This window comes from Eimeria necatrix, genomic scaffold (genome assembly GCF_000499385.1).
Source record: "Eimeria necatrix Houghton genomic scaffold, Enh_scaff9, whole genome shotgun sequence".
Lineage (NCBI taxonomy): Eukaryota > Apicomplexa > Conoidasida > Eucoccidiorida > Eimeriidae > Eimeria > Eimeria necatrix.
Genome location: NW_013651790.1, coordinates 221,104 through 236,103, shown reverse-complemented (window position 1 = coordinate 236,103; position 15,000 = coordinate 221,104). Strand labels below are relative to the sequence as shown.

General features: G+C 61.6%; 2 protein-coding genes across 2 annotated transcripts in view; one reads left to right on the top strand and one right to left on the bottom strand.

The window, feature by feature from the left end:
* Nucleotides 1-3,369, top strand: part of ENH_00086260 (hypothetical protein, conserved) — a gene marked incomplete at both ends in the record, with an annotated part of 4,168 nt that extends 799 nt beyond the window's left edge. The window contains 7 exons of the mRNA XM_013577883.1: nt 1-43; nt 492-1,206; nt 1,621-1,811; nt 2,017-2,326; nt 2,483-2,726; nt 3,000-3,082; nt 3,352-3,369. The exon at nt 1-43 is cut by the window's left edge and continues 799 nt beyond it. Of these exons, the coding sequence (XP_013433337.1) occupies nt 1-43; nt 492-1,206; nt 1,621-1,811; nt 2,017-2,326; nt 2,483-2,726; nt 3,000-3,082; nt 3,352-3,369 (1,604 nt within the window). The remainder of the gene's footprint in view (nt 44-491; nt 1,207-1,620; nt 1,812-2,016; nt 2,327-2,482; nt 2,727-2,999; nt 3,083-3,351) is intronic.
* A 2,579-nt stretch (nt 3,370-5,948) lies between these two features.
* ENH_00086250 (GTPase regulator, putative) lies at nt 5,949-13,486 on the bottom strand (the record flags this gene model as incomplete). The annotated part of the gene is made up of 10 exons (XM_013577882.1): nt 5,949-7,252; nt 7,450-7,512; nt 7,767-7,805; nt 7,992-9,037; nt 9,320-9,766; nt 10,117-10,331; nt 10,607-10,699; nt 10,917-11,531; nt 11,784-11,858; nt 12,920-13,486. 10 exons carry the CDS (start codon nt 13,484-13,486, stop codon nt 5,949-5,951), a joined length of 4,464 nt encoding a protein of 1,487 aa, XP_013433336.1.
* Nucleotides 13,487-15,000: the final 1,514 nt, after the last annotated feature.

Sequence of the window (15,000 nt, the reverse complement as noted above, 5' to 3'; positions counted from 1 at the left end):
CCCCCAACCCCCCCCAATCTGTTAGGAAACTGATAATCACAGAGTAAGCAGCACCGCTGCTGGGCAGGAGACGCAGAGACGCACATGAAAAAGCTTTAGGGGCCCCCAAGGGGCCCCCCTAGGGGCCCCCAGGGGCCCGCTGGGGCCCCCCTAGGGGACTCCAAGGGGCCCCCCTAGGGGCCCCCAGGGTCCCCCTGGGGCCCCCCTAGGGGCCTCGCCAAGGGCCCTCTAGGGGCTTCCCTGGGGGCCCCCCAGGGGCCCCCCAAGGCTTACCCGCGAGGCCTCCCCATATCCCCACAGGCCCCTTTAGCAGCCTTTCGAGGGGCCCCCCTGGGGGCCTCCCTGGGGCCCCCAGTGGCTGTCCTAGGGGCCCCCTGGGGGCCCCCGAGGGCCCCCTGGGGCGGCGAGTTCGCAGCTGAGGGCCGAAAAAAGGGTTTGCTGCAGCAATTAGGGTTTAGGGGTTAGTTTGTGCTGCTGCTGTGTCTGCGCAGCCACGCCGTCAGCAGGCAGTACTCCGCCCTGCGGCTGCTGCTGCCGCATTTGCTGCCGGGGGTGTTCAGAAGTGCTGCTGCAGTGGACCGGCTGTCTCAGTGTGAAGCGGCGTCAGCTGCCAGTGCAGCAGCAGCAGCAGCAGGAGACCCTCCAGCAGCCACAACTGCAGCAGCAGCAGCAGCAGCAGCTGGTGCAGCAGCAGCAGCTGGTGCAGCAGCAGCAGCAGCACTGGCGTTTGCGCGTGGCTGCGCCTTTCCCCTCATCCTTAGAAGGTCCCGCAGCTCCGTGCTGCTGCAGGACCTGCCGCCGCTGCAGCGGGAAGTCCATTTGCTGCGGCTGTCTTCCTATGAGGAGCAGCAGTACACAGAAATTGAAGCTGCATGCGCGCAGGGCCTGCTGGCTGCTGCGGGGGCTGCCCCCTCCGCAGCAGCAGAAGCAGCAGCAGCAGCAGCAGCAGCAGCAGCAGCAGAATCCGACTTCCTCGCTGGGGCCGGCGGGGACGTCGAAACCATCACTGCCAAAACTGTAGAAGCCATGAGGCTCGTTTGCCTGCACCCTGCGCTGGTGGCTCCCTGCATCAGCAGCAGCAGCAGCAGCAACAGCGGCAGCAGCAGCAGCAGCAGCAGCAACAGCAGCAGCAGCAGCAGCAGCATAGATGATGTTGCTGACCCAGAAGAGGGAGACATGCCTCTGGTGACACCTGAACTGCTCGAGGTGGGTCCTTTCTGGCGCTGCTGCTGCTGCTGCTGCTGCTGCTGCTGCTAGTGCTGCTGCTGCTAGAATGCTGCTTCACCTTTGCATTTGTTGGCGCTGCTACTGCTGCCGCTGCTCCTGACCTAGAGTAGGGGTAAGCTGCTCGCTGTTTGTTCTGCTGGGCTGCTGCCGGGGCAAACGCTGCTGCTGCTGCAGCAGCAGCTGCTGCTGGCTGCACCCAGCTGCAGCAAAGTGACAGTTCGCAGCAGCTCAGCAACTTGGAGGCTCTGGGCTGGGCGCAGCAGTTTCTCTTGTCTCTTCTATAGCCAATGGGCCGCTGCTGCGTGCTGTTTGCTGCTTCTGCTGCGCCTCTGGCTGCGCTGCTGCCGCTGCTGCACCGCGCTGCTGCGCTGCTGTGCTGCTGCGCTGCTGCAGCGGCTGCTGGAGGCCCTGGCCGTCGCAGTGCCCATCGGCCGCAGCCTCAGCAGCAAGCAGCGAAAAGAGGCGCTGCGGCGGCGGGTGTGCAGGTGGAGGCAGTGGGAAGCTGCGCATGTAGCGCTGCAGCTGGGGCTGCTGCAGCAGCAGCTGCTGCAGCAGCACATGGTCCGCTGCAGCAGCAAGCTCACGTGAGGCTCCCTCTGCTGCTCTGCGGGCGCACAAACGCGCTCCTGCAGCGGCGGCTGCGCGTGCGCGCTCTTGCTGCTGCTGCTGCTGATTTGCTGCAGCAGCAGCAGCTCAAGCTGCGACTTGGTTTGGTCTGTTTTGCTTTTCCGCCGCTGCAGGAGCAGCTGCTGCATTGCTGCTGCGCTTTGCTGGCTGTGTATGGCGCAGATGGCTGTGCCGGCACCTGGAGGACTTGCGGACGGCAGCAGCAGCAGCAACAGCAGCAGCAGCAGCAGCAGCAGCAGGCCAGAAGCCCCCCGAGCCGCCGGCGGACGGCGTGTCTCGAGAAGAGGCGCTGCGGGCCAAAGTGCTGCTGCTAAACCCTCTGCCCCTCACTGTGGGGCCCCGCAGCAGCATGGGGCTGCTGCTGCGGGATGTGCTGCTGCCGCGGCCGCTGGTCATAGACAAAGGTGACAGCGCGCTGGCAGCAACTCAGAAGCTGCGGGACTTTAAGAGGGCTTGTCTTTCTCAGGTTCAGGTTTGTGGCCTTTGCTGCTGCTCCTTGCTGCCCTTTGTTGCTGCTGCTTTCCGGCTTCGCTGCAGCTGCTGCTTCTGCTGCAGCTCCTTGCTGCAGCAGCAGCTCCCGCTGCTGGTGGCCAAGGCCGCCTAATCGCTGTGCGCTGCGTCTCCCCAGGTGCTGTTGGTCGAGGACCTGGAGCTGCTGCTGCTGCTGCCGCCCCACATGTTTGCTGGCCTTCGCCAGGTGGTGTGGCTGGCCCCTGCACTCAGCAGCAGCAGCAGCAGCAGCAGCAACAGCAGTCGCAGCAGCAGCAGCAGCGAGCAGGCTGGAACTTCGGGGGACTCACTTGTTGCTCCAGAGGTTCCCCAGGGATGCGCAGCCTTCACAAGCGCTGTGGAGCAGAGGCTGATGTCTGTCGGTAGGCGCAAAGACAACTGCCGCCCATTGCTGCTGCTGCTGCTGCTTCTGCTGCTGCTGCTGCTGCTGCTGCTGCTGGTGTCACCCCTGGGCGTGCAAACGAGGGTAGCTCGAGGTTGGGGGAGTTTCCCGTGCTTTTGGGCTGCGGGTAAACGCTTCCTGTGTTGCAGCTACTGCTGCTGCTGCTGCTGCACGGACTGCTGCTGCTGCACGGACTGCTGCTGCTGCTGCTGGAAGTATGCCTGCTGCTGCTGCTGCTGCTGCTGCTTGCCAGGGAGCGCGTCGCCCTTGATAGTGCATTACTTGATTTGCGCGCGGACTTACGAAGAGTTCCATTTGCGGCCTGAGGCCTCCGACGTGCGTTTGGCAATTCCTGCTGCTTGCTGCTGCAGTCTTCGCTGCTGCAGCAGTGCTGCAGTGCTGCAGCCTCCACTGCTGCAGCAGTGTTGCAGCGATTTGCTGCTGTGCCTAGTGCTCTAGCGTGCGGCTTTCGGGTGCCTTGGGACTTTCTGCATGCACCCTGCGGCTGAGAGCAGCAGCAGCAGCAGCAGCTGCTGCTGCTGCTGCTTGCCAGCTAAAACTCCCCAGCGAGCGTCTGTGAGCCTCTGTTGCTGCTGCGTCTGCAGGGCCCCCCCTTCGCCTAACCGGCAGCAGCAGCTGCTGCTGCTGCTGCTCCGCCGAGACAAAAGTCTCTTCAGAGACCCAAAAGAGAAAAAGAAAAGACACAAAAGACAAGATCCTCTGCGTACCCTCCCGCATTGGGGGGCCCCTCTTGTGCGGGGGCCCCTCCTGCCCCGGGGGCCCCCGTGTTGTCTCAGGGGCCCCCTTTTTGTCGCAGGGGCCCCCATCTTGCCTGAGGGGCCCCCGCTGCTTCCGGGGCACTCGCCAAAGCCAGCAAAGCAGTACCCACTCGTTTTGCATGCAATGATAAGCGACTCCCGCAACCAGTGGAGCTCCCTGTCAAGTACTCAGTGTGTGGAGCGAGGGTTTAGGGTTTAGGGTTTAGGGTTTAGGGTTTGCCCACGTCTTGCACGTGCAGGAGCCGTGGGGGCCCCTGCTATAGCGCTCAGCCTTTATAGAGGCAGCAGCTGAGGCTGCGGCTCCACGGGAGCCCCTGGGTGCCCTCCTGAGGGCCCCCACGGGCCCTTAAGGGGGCCCCCAAGGTCCCTAACGAAGGGCCCCCGGGGCCCTTAGGAGGGCCCCCAGGGGCCCCCAGGAAGCTGTACAGGGCATAGACCCAGAGCCTGTCTCTGGTCCATTGTTTTTTCTTCTTTGTCTCTTTCGGGTTCTACCTGAGCTTTAATTTCTCTCCTTAATGTATTATATTGATATATTGCATTACCTTTTTTGCAGAAGCAGGATTTGCTGCATAGAATTGAAGTCCTTAAACAGCAAAAAGCCTCGAAAAGCTGGACAAGACCCAAAAGCTGGGCCAGGGCCGCCAGCTCTTAACTCCCCACAGGACTTTCTTAAATTGCTGCGCTAGCTCATTCTATGCTTGTATATACTTTTTTAGCGAAGCATTCTGCATTTTGAGAGTGTATTTGATTTATTCAGGTGCTTTCTACTCTATTAAATTGTACCTCCTCCACATATATATATATATATATATGTATATAACAGTGTTCTGCTTTATTATATATATATATATGTATAAAACAGTGTTCTGCTTTATTATAATGGTACATCCTTTGTAGTAACCGCTCGAGTGTAGCAGCAGCGTTCTAAATGGAGCATTGCAGATATGAATATTTATAAATTTTACTCTTCCAGTATCTTAGAAAATGTTAATCGTTCATTTGTTTGTCTCTTTTTGTTTTGGAATTTAATGTTCAACCGCACCGAAGGAGGAATCGAACCCCTGCGCCGCGAGGCGCCACGCGGTTTGAAGCCGCGCCCAGTCACCAGACCAGCTCATCGATGCGCCAGCATTACCCTTCACTCTTGGGTCATTTGAATGCGTCATTTTCTCCAAAATGTCAGCAAATGGAACTAATTGAATGCCATTTAATGCAATTTTCGAGTTCTTAGATCCCGGCAAAGGTAAAGGGGAGAAAAAGGCGAAGAAAATGACCATGGCACAGGCAGCGCAGCCACCGCCGCCCTCTTCGGCAGCTCCCCTTGCAGTTAACTTTGAAGGAAATTATGCAATTTAAATTGTTCAATTTAATTAGCTAAAAATAAAGCTTTCAATTTCTTCCTTTTGGCCCCATGGGGGAAACTGATGGGGACCAGCGTTGTGGCAGCTGCTTCCTCTTAACACTTCGGTAGTAGCTTATATGTCATTTGTCTGGCGAACTTAAAGGCCGTTTGCAAGGCTAGTGAGGCTTAATTTGTTTCAGAGGTAAAGAAAAAGAATAAAGAGCAGTTCCTACAGACTCCTTTACAACATTGCGAGGGTAGAGCTGGGAGCTTAATAGCGTAAATCCCATTCACACACTCATTTCATGTGTAAGGCATGGGGTCTGGGGGCCCCCCGGGGGCCCCCAGCCCAGGCGGCGGGACCCTAAGGGGCCCCCAACCCGCACTGCAGCGCCCCAGCCCTAATTGTTGGCACTCAGTGCTGCGCTGCAGCTCCACCGGAGTCAAAAGGGCCTACACTTGGCGGCAATCGCTGCAGAAACTGCTTGTCTGAACTACCCATAAAAACGATAGAAAAAATCCACTGGGGCCCCTTTTGCGGGGCCCCGCTGTGAGCTGCCTAAGAGGCTTTAAGGAGAGAAACGTTTACTTAGGCAAGACCAGCCTATGCTGGGCTTTGGAGGCCTAGGGTTTAGAAGTTTGGGCTTAGGGTTTAGAAGCTAGGGTTTAGGGGCTAGGGTTTAGGGTTTGTGGCCTTCACGGGGCCATGCACCTTGCCTTTCTGGCCCCTCAGCAGCGCCAAGTTTCTGAGTTAAAGACAACAAGCTCTTAGCCTCGCCTTTGTGTCTTAAGGGCGTTGCTGCAGAAGCATCTGCTGCTGCAGCAGCAGCAGCAACGCAAACTGCTGCTGCTCCGGCACACTCGAAACAGGAGCTGCTGCTGCTGCTCAAAGCCAACCGCAGCACGCCCTTCTTGTCAAGTTTTGCTGCAGTCAGCACGGGGCCCCTGTGAAGCCCTGGGGGGCCCCCTTTGCTACGTGTAGACTTTTACAAAAACTATTTTAAAAATGCACAAAATAACATTAATAGAGACAATTTGACATCAAATGTTTACAAAAATGGAGCCACGGGGGGCTGCTTCGCTACTTTTTTTTCTCGGAGGGGCCCCTGCTGCCTTTGGCCTTTGTGCTGCGCAGCAGCAGCTCCTTCCCGCTGCTGGCTTGCTGCTGCTTCTGCAGCAGCTTGCGCAGCGCAGCAAGAGAGCGCACAGGCCGGGGGCCCCCCTCCTCGGAGAGGGGCCCCCCAGCCCTGCTCTCGGGTGGCAGCAAAAGTATATCAGACTTCCTGGGGCCCCTGCTGCTCCGAGGGTGCAGCACTGCTGCTGCTGCTCCAGCTTTTGCTTCCTGAGTAGCATCTGGCTCTCTCAGGGGGCCCCGACTTGGGAGCTGCAGGCCAGAGCCACGGCCTGCAGCTTTTTCAGCCGGGCGGCCAATTAGCTGCTTGCCCGGCCGTGGGGGGCCCCCCGGGGGCCCCCGGCGCCGCGGGCCCCCCGCTGCAGCAGCAGCAGCAGCAGTTGCTGCTGCTGCTTTTCGGCGGGCGCGCGAGAGTGCGCTCCGCATAGAGGGTGAACCCCCTTTTTCCTGTACTGCAGACACCGGGGGGGCCCCCACCTCCCCGAAGGCGGCTTCCTCCTCCCTAAAGGGGGCCCCCTCCTCCCTAAAGGGGGCCCCCTTCCCCCTAAAGGGGGCCTTCTCCTCCTTAAAGGGGGCCCCCCACTCCCTGAAGAGGGGCCCCCCCTCCCTGAAGGGGGCCCCTGCCCGTGTCCTGGGCCAGGCAGGGCTGTCTGTGGGGCCCAGCAGGAGATCCTCTGGGGGCCCTGGAGCCGTGGGCTGCTGCTCTTGAGACCCAGCAGTTGTGCCCTCAGGGGGCCCCCTGGCCTCCACGGGCCCCCCAGGAGGAAGGTCCAGGTCCAGGGCTGGCTGCTGAGGGGGCCTGGGGGCTGGCTCCCCGCCTTGCTGCCCTGAGGGGCCCTGAGGGGCCCCCTGGGGCCCCCTAGGGAGGGTCGAAGAGGCAGCGGGGGCCCCCTGGGGCCCCCGCTGCTTTCCAGGGGCCCTCCGGGCCCTGCGGGCCAGGCGCTGCCGCCGGGCCCGCAGAGAGCTAAGCAGGGGGTTCTCCGGACCCGAGTACCCTGGGGGCCCCCCATCTCCCTCTTCAGCATCTTGGGGCCCCTCAGCGGGGCCAAGGGGCCCCTCAGCGGGGGCAAGGGGCCCCTCAGGGGTCTCTTCGGTCATTTGGAAGAAAGGGGAAACAAAACCCTCTTCGTCGTCCTCCAAGTCCCCCTGGGGGCCCCCAAGGGGCTCCGGGGGGCCCCCCTGGGGGGCCCCCAGGGGGCCCTCTGGCTGGAGAGGGCCCTGGCGGCTGCTGCGGCGGCGGGAGCGCCCGCCCGCTGCAGCAGCAAAACAGCACAGCGCAGCAGCAGCATGAGCGCCCCCCCGGGGCCCCTCCAGCCAGTCCTTTGGCACGAAATTCAAAGAAAAAAGGAGAAATAAATTGAATAAATGGAAACAAATAAACAAAAGTCTGGCCATAAACATTTAAAACAAAGACAGGGGACTCTGCAGAAATGCAGGCGCAGCAACTCACGAGGGAATAATGAGTCTTCTTTGGCTCTGCGCTTTGCTCTGGGCTGAATGAGGTCTGCGAAGTCTGAGACAGCAGCAACAGCAGCAGCAACAGCAGCAGCAACAGCAGCAGCAGCAGCGGCAGCACTTTAGCTCCTGCTGTCCTCCTTGCTCCACTTGGGCCAGACGCAGACGCAGACGGGCGCAGCAATGGAACTAGAGACGCACTAAAGAGGCTGCTGCTGCTGCTGCTGCTGCTGCTGCTGCTGCTGCTGCAGGGGCTAGGGGTAGGCAAAAACAGCAAAACCTAGAGAAATCTCTGAGCCCTAGAAGACCCACCGTCTTGCAGGCCCAGCAGGGAGCTCGCAGCGGAGGGAACTGCAAACACCCCCACAACAGCGGCAGCAGCAGCCTTAGCAGCAGCAGCAGCAGCAGCAGCAGCAGCAGCAGCAGCAGCGGCAGCAGCAGCGGTTTCTCCCGCCCGGGTTCCCGCAGCAGCTGTGGGCCTGGCTGCCAGCCTCTGCCTGCGAGGCTGTTGGCATTTGCTGCTGCTGGGGGCCCCACCTGTGACGTCTGTCAAGATCTTTTGAATTTCTGCTGCTAAACCCTCTGGGGTTTTCCCCCGCAGCTCCAGCTCCCGGCTCAGCTCGGGCTCTTCCTCCAGCCTCTCTTTGATAGTCTCAAGAACCTCCGACTGAGAAATCTCTCCCAGAGTCTCTCCTTTTTCCACGGCAGCAGCAAGGGGCCCCTCCCTGGGGGCCCCCCTGGGGGCCCCCCTGGGGGCCCCTGTGGGGGCCCCCCTGGGGCCCCCTGCAAGGGCCCGCTGGGCCGCCCTGCGTTCCATCTGAATGAGCTCCCGGACTTCTTCCTGTTCTGCTGCTGCTGTGGCGCTGTCTACTCTTCTGCGTCTTCCTTGTTTGAGGGACTTGAGGAGTTTGGCCTCCGACTTGGCGAAAAAAGAGTCAATTTCAGCAGCACTTAAGTCCTCCCCTTGGTCGCCGGGGGGCTCTGCAGCCCCCAGGGGGGCCGGGGGGGCCCCTGGGGGCCCCCCAGGGCCCTGGGCCTGGGGGGCCCCCAGGGCCCCGGGCTCCTGGGGGCCCCCGTATGCCCTCAGCTCCCGCTGCAGGAACTCTGCAGGGACTTCCAGCTCCTCCTCGAGGCTTTGCTGCTTCTCGAGGCCCTCCGAGTGTGAGGGATTTGGACCTGCTGCTTCAGGTGCCTGCGCTGCTGCTGCACCTGCTGCTGCTGCTGCTGCAGCGGGCGCCTGTGGGGCAGCAGCCTGCGCTGCAGCAGGGGTTTCTGGCGGCGCCGCCGCCGCCGCAGCAGCAGCAGCAGGTTTCCCCGCTGCAGCAGCAGCAGCAGGCGTGCGAGCAGCAGCAGCAGGCTGTTTTTTGTTCGGGCTGGGAAGCAAGTTCTTGAGAGGCACTTGCTGCATCTTGGGCAGCCCGTCAGGCCCGAAGACCGGGACTTCTGCTGCTGCTAATCCAGCCCGGCGAGCTTGCTGCTGAGCATCTTGCTGCAGCATTTCAGGAGTCACCAGCCCCGACTCTTCCTTCAGCAGCTGCCGCGCCTCCTGCAGGCTGAGGTCGTCTGCGCTGCGGCGCTGGAACCTGAGAAGCAGCAGCAAGCGCCCCGCAGGAGGCTACGCAGCAGCAGCAGCAGCAGCAGCAGCAGCCCGAGGCGCGGCGGCAGCAGCAGGAAGCAGCCTCAGGGGCAGCAGCAGAAGCAAGGAGCGTTTGCGGAGGCAGGAGCAGCAGCAGGAGGATTTGACGAGGCAGCAGTCGCGGTAGCAGGCATTTCGAGAAGCAGCAGCAGCAGCAGGGAGCATTTGGCAAAGAAGCAGCAGCAGCAGCAGCAGCAGCAGCAGAAGAGAGCAGGGCATTTGGGGGGACCTGGGATGCCGCTTGCGGGCCCTTCGCTCCTGCTGCTGCAGCAGCAGCAGCTCCTTTCGCCTCTTCTCCGCCTCCAGCAAAGAAAGGGCCTCCTCAACATCTGCTGCAGTATAGCCGGGGAAAAGGACCTGCAGCTGCTTCTCCGTGGGGGCCCCCTGCCCAGTGTGCCTCTTGGGCGGGGTCACAACAACAGCAGCAGCAGGGGGCCCCCCGGGGGCCCCCGCAGCCCCGGGGGCCCCGGGGGCCCCGGGGGCCCCGGGGGCCCCTTGCTGCTGCATCTGCTGCTTCTTTCGGTGCCGCTCCAGCAGCTTCAGCGCAGCCCCAATCCTCCCAAACTTCTCCTCCGGTGATTCCCTCGGGGGGGCCCCCACCTGCATCTGCAGCATTTGCTGCTTCCACTGCTGCAGCCGCTGCACTTCTGCTTCGCAGCGCGTCGTCAGCTGAATCCTGCGCAGCCCGACGCAGCAGCAGCAGCAGCAGCAGCAGCAGCAGACACACGCAGCACCCTTGAGAGCTCTACAGCGGGGGCCCCTACTGACTCTGCGGGCCCCTCTGGGGCAAATTCTGTGGGGGCCCCCCCTATGAGGCCCCCCTTGTGGGGGCCCCTGGAGGTCTCCCCCGTGAAGCCTCATGTGAAGACCCCTATGGGGCCCCCTGTGGGGCCCCATATGGGGCCCCCTGTGGGGCCTCCTGTGGGGCTGCCTGAGGGGCCCCCTGGGGGGCCCCCTGTGGAGTCAGGGCTGCGGCGAAGTGCCAGTGCATGCAACTTAGGGGCTGGAAAGCCCCACAATGAGCACCTGCTGCGGCTGGCGTCGATCTCTAAGACCCGGAGGCCCCTCAAAGTGTCCCCCGTGCGGCAGCCCAGGGCCTCCGCGGGGCCCCCGTCGGGGGGCCCCTGGGGCCCCAGAGGGTCCGCAGGGGGGCAGCGCCGGCCCCGGCCCCCCCGGCTCTTCTTGAAGCGCCGGAACAGCTCCTGCACGTCGTCGCAGCTGTTTCCTCTTCCAACTTCGTTCTGCAGCAGCACGCACACGCTTTGCTGCTGCTGCGCTGCTGCTAGTGGCCTGCTTGGGGCTCTCTGGGGCCCCCTGGGGACCTCCGGGGCCTTCTGGGGCCCCCTGGGGACCTCCGGGGCCTTCTGGGGCCCCCTGGGGCCCCCTGGGGCCCCGCTGGGTCCTTCTGGGGCAGCAGCAAGGGGCGCGCAGGTAGTGGCCAGACTCCCAGTTGCTGCAGCAGCAGCAGCAGCAGCAGCAGCAGCAAGTGTAGGGGGCAGCCTCTGGGGGAGCTCACTGCATGCAGAAAGGCGTCTTCGACAGCCCCAATGTCCAGAAAAAGTCCAAACTCTGTACACCTCAGCACTGTGCCCTCCACTTCCTGTCCCACCTGCAGCCCCAGGCCCCACACAGCGCGCACGCCGCCCAGGCCTCCCCCGCAGCGCGAGGGTTTAGGGTTTAGGGTTTAGGGTTTGCGGGCGCTGGGCCTGTCTGAGTCTAGCCCGGGGTCCCTGGGGTCCAGCTGGGGGCCCCAGTCAGGGGGCCCCCTGGGGCCCCCAGCTCGGGGGCCCCCGGGGGCCCCCTAGGGGCCCCCGAAGGAGTCTTACCCAGAAGGCCTCCACTGGTTTTCGCGGGGAGTGCCCTTTGGCAGTGGCTGGCGAAGGCACTGTAGTCAGCCGCATGCGCCGCCCCTCTCTGTCTATACTCTTTATGTGCACGCACAGCGCGTCTCCCACCCGCAGCACATCTCCCGCGTGCTTTATCCACCCCTCCGTCGCACCCTCCACACTGGGGGCCCCCGGGGCCCCTAGGGGGGCCCCCGCGGCCGCTAAGGGGGCCCCCGGGGCCCCTAGGGGGGCCCCCCGGGCCCCCGCTGGGGCTTCTGGGGCCCCTGCTGGGGTTTCTGGGGCCCCCGCTGGGGTTTCTGGGGCCCCCGCTGGGGCCTCTGGGGCCCCTTCTACACCGCCTGCAGGGGCCTCGGGGGCCCCCGCTGGGGCCCCTGCTGGGGCCCCTTCTGGGGCCCCTGCTGGGGCCCCTTCTGGGGCCCCTTCTGGGGCCCCTTCTGGGGCCCCGGGGGCCCCTGGGGCCCCCGGGGAGTTGAGGAAGGAAGCACCAGCTTGGAGGGCCCTTGGGAGGTAATGCATGTCCCTGACATGGAGGAAGCCCAAGGTGTCTGTACACCCCACGTCGACGCGGCAGCCATAAGGCATTATTGAAATGACCTGAAAAAAGGCGGAGTTCCCGGGTGTACGTACACCTGGGCCCTCCGCGAGGAGGCGCGGAGAAAGGCAAAATAAAAAGAAAAAAAACAACAAAAAGGAAACAAAAGAACAAAAGGAACAAAGAGAAGCTGTACAGACATCGCGATATAGACACGAAGGGAAGAGAGGGCTCTGTGCTGCGCTGCGGGAGAGGCAGAAGCAGCAGCAGCAGCAGCAGCAGCAGCAGCAGCAGCAGCGGCAAATGCCCCTCACCCTTCCCAGCACACTTGTGTTCTCGTGGAAGTTCTGCAGCGGCAGCCGCCGCCTTCTGGGCAGCAGGTAGGCTCGCTGCAGCAGCAGCAAAAGGCAGGAGCAGCAGCAGCAAAAGATAGGAGCAGCAGCAGGACAGAAGGCCCCTGAAAAAGCCCATTTGGGGGCCCCGAAAGGGCCTCAAAGGGGGCCCTGAAAAGACCCAGAAGGGCCCCTAACGGGCTTCTAGGGGCCCCCTAAGGGGGCCCCTTGGGGCCTCTAAGGGGCCCCTAAGGGGGCCCCTAGGGGCCCCCCAGTGGCCCTGGACATGGACAGACACAAAAGGCCCCTAGGCAAAAAGGAAGCCCCCAGAAGTGCAGCAGCAAAGGGTACTGGAAAGCAGCAGACAGGGGAGCAGCAGCAAAAAGGAGACAGGAAGGCAGCAGCAACAATGACACAGGAAGGCAGCAGCAAGGAGAGAAGGGAGCAGCAGCAAAAAGACAGATAGGGGGGCAGCAGCAAGGAAAGACGGCAGCAGCAGCACGTAGACAGAGAAGCACGCGCAGCAGCAAATAGACAGGGCAGTAGGCGCAGCAGCAAAGGACAGGGCAGCAGCAGCAGCAGCAAGGAGTTAAAGCAGCAGCAGCAAGGACGTGGGGCAGCAGCAGCAGCAGCAAGGAGGTAGGGCAGCAGCAGCAGCAAGGAGGTAGGGCAGCAGCAGCAGCAGCAGCAGCAAGGAGAGAGCAGCAGCACTGTTGTGGGCCCCTTGGGGCTAAAGAGGGGCCGCGAATTCGTGCAGCGCAGAAGGAAAGGCTAATGGGACAGAAAAGACAAAAAATGAGATTAAAAAAGACAAAAAAAAGATAAAAAAGAGACAAAAAAAGACAAAAAAAGGCAAAAAATGGGACAAAAAGAGACAACAAGAAGCGAAAAGAGAGTAAAAGAGGGGAAAGCAGATTGAAAGAGATGAAAGGAAAGAAAAAGGGAAAAAAAGGAGAGAAAAGGAAAGAAAAGAAAAGAAAAGAAGACAAAATGAAAGAGTTAAAGACAAAAAGAGTCAAAGACAAAAAGAAAAAGACACAAAGACACTCGCAGCAAGCTTCTGTCTTTAATGCCTTTTCTGTCTTTGACTTTCAATTTCTTTTTCTCCTTTTTCTGACTCTCTGCCCCTTCTCCCCCTCTCTGCTGCTGCTGCTGCTGCTGCTGCTGCTGCTGCTGCTGCTGCTGCTCACCCGCCTCTCTGCAGCCTCCTTGGCCTGCACGTACTCGTGCAGCTGCTGCGCCAGCCATTTGTTAGACCCCAAGTCTCTCAGGCTCAACTCTTTGCCCCCACCAGCTTTCGGGGGCCCCGGGGCCCCGGGGGCCCCGGGGGCCCCCGGGGCCCCCGGGGCCCCAGGGGCCCCTCGGGGCCCCGGGGGCCCCTTCTCCTCCCTGGGGCCCCCGCGGGAGGCCGCGCAGAAGGTGTAGAGACGAGGAGGGGGCTGCAGGAAAGGGTCCTTGAGGGGGCCCCCGATGGGGCCCCCGAAGGGGCCCCTGGAGGGCCCCTTGAGGGGCCCTTGGGCGCTGGCTGCGAAGCAGAGGCAGCCTGCAGCCTCTGGGGGCCCCGGGGGAGACAGGCAAAGAGAGGCAGCAGCAGCAACTGCAGCAAAAAGGCACACGAGGCTAAGCCCGGGGGGCCCCCGGGGCCTCAGGGTCACCTGGATCCCGTGAGGGGCCTTTCCAGCCATGCTGTTCCATCAGCAGCGAGCAGCAGGGCCCCCAAGAGTCCCCCATAAATCCAGAGGCGTCAAAAAGTGCATCTTAACTATGGCGGGGGCCCCCGGGGCCCCGGAGGGGGGCCCCCGGGGGCCCCCGGGGGCCCCCAGGGGCCCCCAGACTGTTGAGGTGGGGGCTGGGGGCCCCAAGCTGGTCACTGAAATGAGGCAGCTGCCTCACCTGGGGCCTCTAAATTGAGCTAAAAGGGTTTTAATTAAATAATTTATTTGTTTTATTTTATTTGTTTTCTTTGTCTTCAGCTCTTAAAGGCCAAAGTGCAGCAAAAGCTGCTGCAGCACGAGACCAGCAGCAAGGCTATGCTGTGCACAGAATGGCCCGGGTGGCTCAGCCTTTGCTGCCCTAGCGAGAGTGCCGCTGCTGCTGCTACTGGCTGCTGCTGCTGCTGCTGGCTGCTGCTGCTGGCTGCTGCTGCTGCTGCTGCTGCTGCTGCTGCTGCGGTTGGTCCTTTCTGTTGCTTTCCTAGGCTTGGAAAGGGTGGAGTGGACACCAGAAAAAGAATTTAAAAAAGAGGACGCAGAAGAAATAAAAAGAGAATTAAAGACAGAGACAGAGTGCAGCAAAACAAATAAGCACAGACTCCCACCCAGAAGACCCCCTAGAGGGGGCCCCCACATTGGGGGGCCCCCGGGGGGCCCCCACATTAGGGGGCCCCACACAAGGGGGGCCCAGCTGGGGGCCCCCTGGGGCCCTCAGCCTGCAGCAAAAGCAGCAAAACTTCGGGCCAGCCAGTTTCATGTTGAATTAAAAATCAAAGAGAAGATTAGTTTGTCTTTTTTTCTGTGTCTATTCTGTCTTCTCTGCTGCCTTTATCTTTTCCTTTCGCCTGCTGCCTCTGCCAGAATTTTGCTTCCTCAGCTTTCAGTGCATCCGGCTGCTGCTGCAGCGTGGCTGGAGGCAGCAGCAGCAGCAACTGCTGCTGTGCAGCAGCAGGGCTGCGCTGGCTGCTGCAGCTGCTGCAAGCTGTGGGGCCAGCCCTAAAGTGCAGCAGCCACTCACGCGCCTGAGGCCGTCTTAACTAAGGGGGAGCTGCTGCTAGCCACAACCCGCAGGCGCAGTGCAGCAGCTTCAGCAGCAGCAGACAAACAGCTGCAGCAGCAGAATTAGTTCAAGAACGTTTGCTGGCCTTCTTAGTTTCCCCCAGCTCTCAGCCTGCACTATTTCTGGTTCGTGCAGCTTTGTCTCAGCATAGCAGTGAGTTGCTGCCTCTTAGTGAGACCTGCTGCCTTACACCTCTGCTGCAGTTGCTGCTGCCGCTGCTGCAGCAGCAGCAGCGGTGCAGCGTGGGAGGCTCGGGCCAGAGCACCCTAGTGAATGGGCTAGTGGTGTTGGAATTCATTTATTTTGACTTAGTGCATCTCAAACAATTCTTTTCCAGGATTTTTCCTTGTTGGCTGCGCATGCGGCGCTTTCGGGGAAAAGAGCCTTGCAGCTGGGGCAGGACAGCGCCGGGCTCTTCACTGGAAAT